This window comes from Neovison vison, chromosome 7 (genome assembly GCF_020171115.1).
Source record: "Neovison vison isolate M4711 chromosome 7, ASM_NN_V1, whole genome shotgun sequence".
Taxonomy (NCBI): Eukaryota; Metazoa; Chordata; class Mammalia; order Carnivora; family Mustelidae; genus Neogale; species Neogale vison.
The window spans coordinates 152,839,553-152,847,907 of NC_058097.1; the positions used below are offsets into that span (position 1 = coordinate 152,839,553).

Consider the following 8,355-nt stretch of genomic DNA (forward strand, 5'->3'; position numbering starts at 1 on the left):
AATACTGCAATGAAATAAATGGTATTCAATGACACCTATGTGTCTGCATATCTTTGCATCTTACATGTGGCAGAAAAAAGTTGGATTTAGTAAACTTTATGTGTTCTTTATATAATATCTTGTGGCATTTAATCCTAGATCTAATCATTTTTATTAGGCAGATACTAACAAATTGTTTACTATCTTTTAGCTATCTCCTTTTCACTAAAATGGAGCCAGTAAAACTCATCTCCTTTGGTTTAAATGAGGCTCATTTTGGTAATGTAATTAAAAGTTTGGAGCTTGAGGAAGATATCCAATAATTCAGTTTCCTTTCTTCCTTCCATAATACAGTGTTTTAAAGATTTCTCTCACTTGTTTTATAGTTACATTTTAATGTGTAAATATCATACATTTATATACACTAATGTGTAAATATAGTACTTCTACAGGTATTACATATTACCAAAGACATCTCTGACATATTTATTAATTTATTCAGCAATACACATTTATTATAATTTATAGTATAGATATTTCACAAGGTACTGACAATGCAATGGCAAAGACAAGAGACATGACCCCTGATTGTTTAGAGGGGGAGGGTCATTAATCAATAGTTATGTTAGCAGGAAAGAATCATGGTTGCCAAGTGTGATTACTTATGCTCACAAATATTCCTTCATTTATTAAAAGAAAACAGTTGGGATTTACTGTGCCAGTGTATAGGTGTATACCAAAAATTTAGTATAAAGCAGCACAATGCTTTTCCACAATAATTCTAAATTGAAGAATATAGATATGAAGTAAAATTGTGCTGTAGTATAATAAAATTATTAATCGGTTATATTGAGGGGAAAAGGAAAGTGCCAATTTTACTGAAATGTTGGAAACACTCATAACAGAAAAATTTCTGTTCCATGTTGGTATTGAAATTGCAAGCCAAGCATGGGTAAATGTTTAGAGTCTTATGAGGGCTGGTATACATGTATAAAAATATATTGAATCACCCAATTTGAAGAAAGGAGCATCATGTAATCAGAATTGAGGTTGGAGAGAAAGGTAAAGATAAGAAAATGGAAAAGTTCTAAAATATGTAATAACTTGGCCTTTATCTTACGTTTAATTGTAAATCACTTAATTATTTAAACTTAAACATTTAAATAGCAGAGAGACATAAAAATTATTTCAATAAGCTCTTTCATGCAACACATTAATGGATGATAGATTAGATCAAAACAATAATAATAAATTGGCTCAAGACAATAACTCAAATACTACCATAATTTTATCATACAAGAAGGAAATACATCCACTCTCACAAAACCATTCTTGGAAAACAGACAGATGAAAGAGGAAGAGAGAGTCAGGTATCATTTTCACTAAGCCACCCTTGACAACAGCAAGTTTCCTCTGCCCTTGAATACCTTGTGTATTATAGATCTTATCTGTTTGGTTTTTAGACTATAAACCAAGGGATTAAGGACAGGGGTCAAAAAGAGAAAGAGATTGGCCATGGTGACATGGAGAACAGGAGATGTGAACGTACCGAATCTGTGAATTAGAGCCAGCACAATGAGTGGCACATAAAAGATACAGACAGTGAAAATATGGGACACACAAGTATTAAGTGCCTTGAGCTGACCATCTTCTGAGGCAATACCCAGCACTGTTTTCAAAATAAGTATGTATGAAATGACAATGAGCACAGAGTCAACTCCGAAGGAGCAGAGGACAAGGGACAATCCATAGATGATGTTGATTCTGATGGGGCCACAGGCCAGCTTCATAACATCAGGATGGTAGCAGTAACAATGTGATAGAACAACATCTTTGCAGAAAGACAATTTCTTGAGAAGGATTGGCAAGGGTACCATCAACATCACACCCCTAACCACGGCTGCAATTCCCATCCCAATAATTCGAGGAGAGGTTAAGATCACAGTGTAGTGCAGTGGGTTGTGAATAGCTACAAATCGGTCAAAGGCCATGGCCAACAGGATGGCTGACTCCATGGAGGAGAAAGTATGAATGAAGAACATTTGTGTTAGACAAGAATGGAACTCAATTTCTCTGCGATTCAGGAGGAAGACCATGAGTACTGTAGGTAGAGTTGATAAAGACAGACCTACATCTGTGGTTGCCAGCATAGATAGGAAGATGTATTGAGGCTCATGAAGGCTGGACGTGGTTTTGATAACAAAGAGGATGATGCAGTTCCCCAGGAGGGCAGTTAGATACATGACACACAGTGGGATAGAGATCCATATTTGCACAGCCTCCAGTCCAGGAATGCCTGTTAGAAGGAGAGTGGGTGGCTGGAACCAGCTACCATTTACAAGTTCCATAAGGATATTTCTTGGGATCCAACCCAAATCAGGTTCTAGGTGTTTCTATTGGGAGAAAAACATAGATTTTAAGATAGGAGGACATAGTGCACCCAGCTTCTCTGGGACAGCACTAATCCTAGGCATCCTTAGATATCAAAGAATTAACCCTTAAAATGTTTCCCAGTTTATCTGAATAACTATCTGGAGTGAGGACAATGGATACCTAGTATTAAAACGGAAGAGCTATTAGCATTCCTTTGGTCTAGAACACTCCAATCATTGATCAAGTGACAATGAAAATTAAGTACATGATTTTCTTTTTTATCTTAATGCTTAGAAAAATTTTATTCTCAGAAGTCTATTTTTTTTAATTTATTTAGTTGTTTGCATCTACTTTTATTTTCAATTACTTAAGCTGGAACCCCAAAAGAAACTCGTCCACTTTCTCCAGATCAACATCATACCTATAAATATTCAGGTATCTGGAAACCTGGTCATTTTTCCTGTTAGTTTTACCTATAGAAATTAAGCATGGAAACATAAACTGAAAATCATCTAAAAAAAAAAAAAACCTCACGTGACATCATTTATTTTTACAATTAATTTCTATGTTGATATTTAAAATCATATGCTGATTTTTCAAAATACGAGTGATAAAATCATTAAAGTGGATACTGTCATTACATCTTAGCTAGTGCTAGAATAGTTCAAACATTAACAAATAATTTCTTTTTTTTAACAATTTCCTGAATAAAATTTGAAGTATGTTTACTTGAAAACACAGACATAATTAATTAGGCAATAGATACCAATACCCACTGAGCCACTCAGGCTCAGTATTGGTAAAGATACCAATACTTTAGGAAACATCTTAAAAATAGGATAATTGATGTGTAACTTACAAAAAAATAAATAAACAAAAACCAGAACCAGAACTATAAAGACAGAGAACAAACTAATGGCAGAGGGGAGTGGGGGGATGGGAAAAATGGGTTAAGTAGAGTGGGAGATACAGGTTTCCAGTTATGGAATGAGTAAGTCATGGGAATAAAAGTCATAGGAAATATAGTCAACGGTATCATAACAGTATATGGTGACAGATGGCAGCTACACTTGTGGTGTGCTCAGCATAGCAGACTTGTCAAATCACTATGTTGTATAGCTGAAGCTTAACACTGTGTCAATTATATTCAAACAAACAAAAATAACAAAATTGGAGGAAATGGTCTTAACACTTATGTCTTTATCTTACAAAGAAGGGCAGGAAGAGATTATATATGATTGGTTGAATACACTTAGATTTCAGTGTTTTGTTTAAGATTGCAAACAGAAACAAAATAGTGATGTAACTGTATTCGGATAAGTGAGATTGGAGAAGAGGGTAACTATATAACTAACGTAAACTCTGTCTTGAAGAGCATGAAATCAAAACACAATGTATTTTGTAAAGTCATATTATTTAAAAGTATGACCAAAATTAAAACAGCAGAAGAGAAACTAAATGGAGATTAATGGATTCCTTTTCAGGAAGAAAGCTAGAGACAGGGAGGATTGGGATAAGAGACCAGGCTTTATTTACCCTCAGCCAAAATTAGTACTGTGCTTTTTAAAAAACATGGGAACATAAGCAAAGTTATCTTTTTAAAGAAGCAAATATATTTTTGAAGAGCAGATCTCAGATGAATCACAATACATACATTTCCATGTATTGATATATAGACCTATGTTTGTTCAATCCCTTATTCTCATATTCTTGGCAATGAATGTCTACTATACCCTACTACATTCTTTCATAGAATGCCTAGTAAAAAGCATTCCTAAAGCATGTCTTTTTAGCTGAAGGAGTGAGTCAATCCCTCATAAGGAGAGACCCTAATACAGAGACAGACTTCTTTGGAGATTAGATTACTAAACTTTATACATATTTTTTCATCTGTACATATGAAATATCTGAGTCTTCTTTGACAGGAGTCAAGAAAGAGAAGGAGATGGGGCGCCTGGGTGGCTCAGTGGGTTAGGCCGCTGCCTTCGGCTCGGGTCATGATCTCAGGGTCCTGGGATCGAGTCCCGCATTGGGCTCTCTGCTCAGCGGGGAGCCTGCTTCCCTCTCTCTCTCTGCCAGCCTCTCCATCTACTTGTGATTTCTCTCTGTCAAATAAATACATAAAATCTTTAAAAAAAAAAAAAAAAAGAAAGAGAAGGAGAAAGAGGTGGAAGAGGAGGGGAAAACTCATAGTTCATAATAGAAAGGACGTCTGAAGATACCACACACTCACAGTAACTCTACACATTGCATTGCACCAAACCGAGGCCTGGGACATAAAGTTCTGACTTACACAATGGATCTCATTTAAACATACATAAATACATACACTACAGGGTCATACACACATGTATTAACCGTCTTTACTCTGTTTGCTTTATGCTGCAGAATATCTTGGAATTTACTCCCTTTTCCTTTATACACATTTTTCCCTTCTGATTTTGGCACTGAGCCTCTAGCATTACCAGCACCAGCATCCATGCCACCATCAACATGACTGCACCACCAGTGTGAAACTCAAGTATATACTTAGTCCTATTGGTGGCTGTTTCAGTTTTAATGCTTCTAGTGCCCTTATTTCTACCCTGTTCCATGAGAATGTCTTTTATTTCAACTACTTTTTTTTTTTCTAGTCACTCTCCACTCTAGTCAGATTGGTGGATTAATTCTACCACATATGACTCACTCATTTCAACATCAAAATATCTGTACACTTTCTGATAGGATCTCAAATCTGATCTTGCTTTACCTCCACTGATGGTAATTAAATTCATTGATTAAAAGCCAGTCTATACCCAACAATATATAAAATATTCTTCTCTTTTTAAAATTTATTTATTTATTTATTTATTTAAGAGAAAGAGAGTACACAAGCATGACCAGGGGGAGGGGCAGAGGGAGATCTGAGCATGGGTCCCTGCTGAGCATGGGACCCTAGAATCATAGGACCCTGTATTGTGACAGCCAAAAGCAGATGCTTAACCAACTGAGCCACCCACATGCCCCTATAAAGTTTTCTCATGACTATTTCATATTATAAGAATTCCTTAAGCCATTACAGTCTTACAGAATGTATTTTTCTCCAAGTGACTGGCATTTATATCATATGATTTTATATTGTCTTCCAACTGAATTTTCCTTATAGAATTTGATTTTAAACACCTTTAGGGTTAGGACTGCACCCTTCACATATAGGAGTAAGGAAAGCCCAATACTCTTTAGACATAGAAGGATCATAGTAAGTTTTGTTTAAACAAATAAATTACTTGTTTAAAGATTCTTACTGTAACATAAATGTGTTAATCCCTAGTGAAGATTAAAAACTCACCAGGAATTCATGCTCCCTTTTAAATTCTGCTGTACAAAATTTTCTGGGAGCCATACTCATCATAAAGTCTCATTTAGAACTGAAGAGTAGCAAGACAGGTGACAATCAGATAGAGAATATTCACTCTGGTATTTATCAACCTGCTAAATTTCCAGTTATCCTTGTGCTAGAGTTCCATGCAACTGTGGTAGATTGCCCATTCTAATCAGAAAGATATCATGCATGTTATTTCTAGAGAGCCAAAGACATTTAATTACCAATTATATCTATGCCCCACCTTCAACCTCCTAAAAATTCCTTTAAGATGTATCACTTCTCTGGCCTTCCCCCCAGAGCCCCAAACCAAACATTGGTCTCTCACTTATATACTATGAATCCCCATTTGTTAACCTTGAACTCCATAACACACTTCTTAGCTCCTTAATCCTCAATTAGGTAACTACTCTCATCTTTTCCCAACCTTTCCTTCTGATTTCCTTTCTAAAGGCACTGAGCTTCCATGACTTTCATTTTGAATCTATGGGAAACTTTGATGAAGCAACTCCTAATGAAGCAACTCCTAAAGTTCGTTCCTCATCTTTGTTCTTCTCTTTTTAAAGTTTTATTTATTTAAATAATCTCTACATGCCACATGGGGCTCAAACTCATAACCCAAAGATCAAGAGTCTCATGCTCCTCGACTGAGCCAGCCAGGTGTCCCTCATCTCTTTTCTCTTAAAGAACATATATTCAACAGTTCTTTTTATGTGTGGTACAAACTCCTCACCATGCAGCCTGCATCTTCACATGGACTGAGAATGTGAGCTGAGCAGTATAATTCTCCTCTGAGACTCGCCTTCCTTGGCACAGAGAATGGTTTTTCAGAAGATGTTAGAAGACTCTGATACATGTATTTGCCAAATACTGGAGTTATTTAATGCCACACGTAGAAGATCTGAGATGTAAGGTGCCAGAGGGAGATAATCAAAATATCCTCAAGAGATAGTCATTTCAATGTGCTACACACGAAATGTAACAAAAAACAAATCACCTGGAAGCAATGATGTACCACGCCTGCTTTTCTCAATGCTCCAGAGTCCCTGTAATTAAGCACACATTCCAGCATGAAACCAGTTTTATCTCTGCTATTCACCACAAACATGCAATAAGCTCTTTCTATAAGAAATTATTTTTCCTGATAGATGACCTTTTGTATCCAGACTTAGTTTGGATCATTTTTTGAAGTGAATCATTTTGAATCATAATTTTTTACTATTTTGGTGGGGGGAAGTTGAGGGTTGGACACTCTTTCAATATCATTATTGTAAATGTCCATGATTATATTCTTTCTCAACATTGTAATGCTACAGTGTTGTTTTTGTTTTGTTTTGTTTTGTTTTGTTTTGTTTTAATCATTTATGTTACTATGAGTTAGTATAGTATTATTAAAAGTTTTGGGTCTTCCCCCTTTTCTTCCTGTAAGGCTGTTAGTTTTAAGTCATTTTCTCTTTTTAAGGTTCACTATGTATTTTCTGTGGTTGTAACATTTTCCTCTCCTTTCAAATTTATAGTCTTTATTTCCTACTTCATTCACAATGACTAGAATGGTACCCAGTGTGTAGAGGCATTCAATATATCCTTGATCAATGAAGAATAGTTAGTGATGAGGGCTTCCATTTTGGGCCAGAATGGAGTAAGAGGGATTGAATCATCTTCCAGTCTCAAACAACCAAAATAATTAGGCAAGGGGTATGAAGCAATAGTTTTTAAGACAATGGATCTCTGGTAACAAAGGACTATAATCTTGGAGAGTCAGGGAAACATACAAAATAAATCCTAAAATATACAATAAATCCTCAACTCACTGATTTGAAAGAGTTTCCAGGAAGAAAACCAGACGGAGCCTGTGAATTTCCTGAGTTGAGGAACTGTTGCTGAGAATCCAAGAGACAAATTTTTAAGAGTTCATAAGACAGAGTAACCAAAAAGAAGAGAGAACTACACAGAGTCTTGAAGATCTGCAGGGTCCTCTCAAATATTTTTTCAGAGTACTAATTGATGCATATGTGTAGAAAAGCTAACTGAGACCATAGAAACAACCCTCTAAAAGAAACATGAAATAAGTTTAATGCTCACACGTGGCCTGAATAAGTGCCTCTCCCCAACCACACTGAAAAGACTCATATTCCACAGGGCAGGTCATTTAGAAAAATAATGATCCATTAGTGGGGAGTAGATAATAATTAATTCTAGGTTATATACTGTCTGTTCATGCCTCATAAATCTTAAGCACAAGAATTTAAGGATCAAACTATTTCCAGATAATTTAAAAATCATATCAGAGCAAAGCTTAAGAATATTTATAGGTATATAAATAACTTTTAGGAACATAAACTTTATATAATTTTTTAGTAATTATAAATCCTACTCTTACACCCAACAAATAAAATTCACAATGTCTGGCACTCAATCAAAACATGCATACAAAAAAGCAGGACTCACAAGAAAGAGAAAAAAAAAATCAATTCAATAGAAATTGATCCAGAACTGACATAGATTCTTTTGAAATAGCAGTCAAGGGCATTACAACAGTTGTTATAATTCTATTGCATGTATCAAAAATTAAATATCCACATGGAATTTATATATATATATATATTTATATATATTATATATAAGAAGATAAATGGAGAAGT

General features: G+C 35.2%; 1 protein-coding gene across 1 annotated transcript; it reads right to left on the reverse strand.

The window, feature by feature from the left end:
• Positions 1-1,361: 1,361 nt before the first annotated feature.
• Positions 1,362-2,327, reverse strand: LOC122913529 (olfactory receptor 51A4-like). The gene has a single exon (XM_044260223.1). The coding sequence runs from the start codon at positions 2,325-2,327 to the stop codon at positions 1,362-1,364; it is 966 nt and encodes a 321-aa protein (XP_044116158.1).
• Positions 2,328-8,355: the final 6,028 nt, after the last annotated feature.

What these genes read in the sequence shown, in the direction of transcription:
- LOC122913529 (XM_044260223.1), bottom strand. Translation starts at nt 2,327, where the DNA reads ATGGAACTTGTAAATGGTAGCTGGTTCCAGCCACCCACTCTCCTTCTA.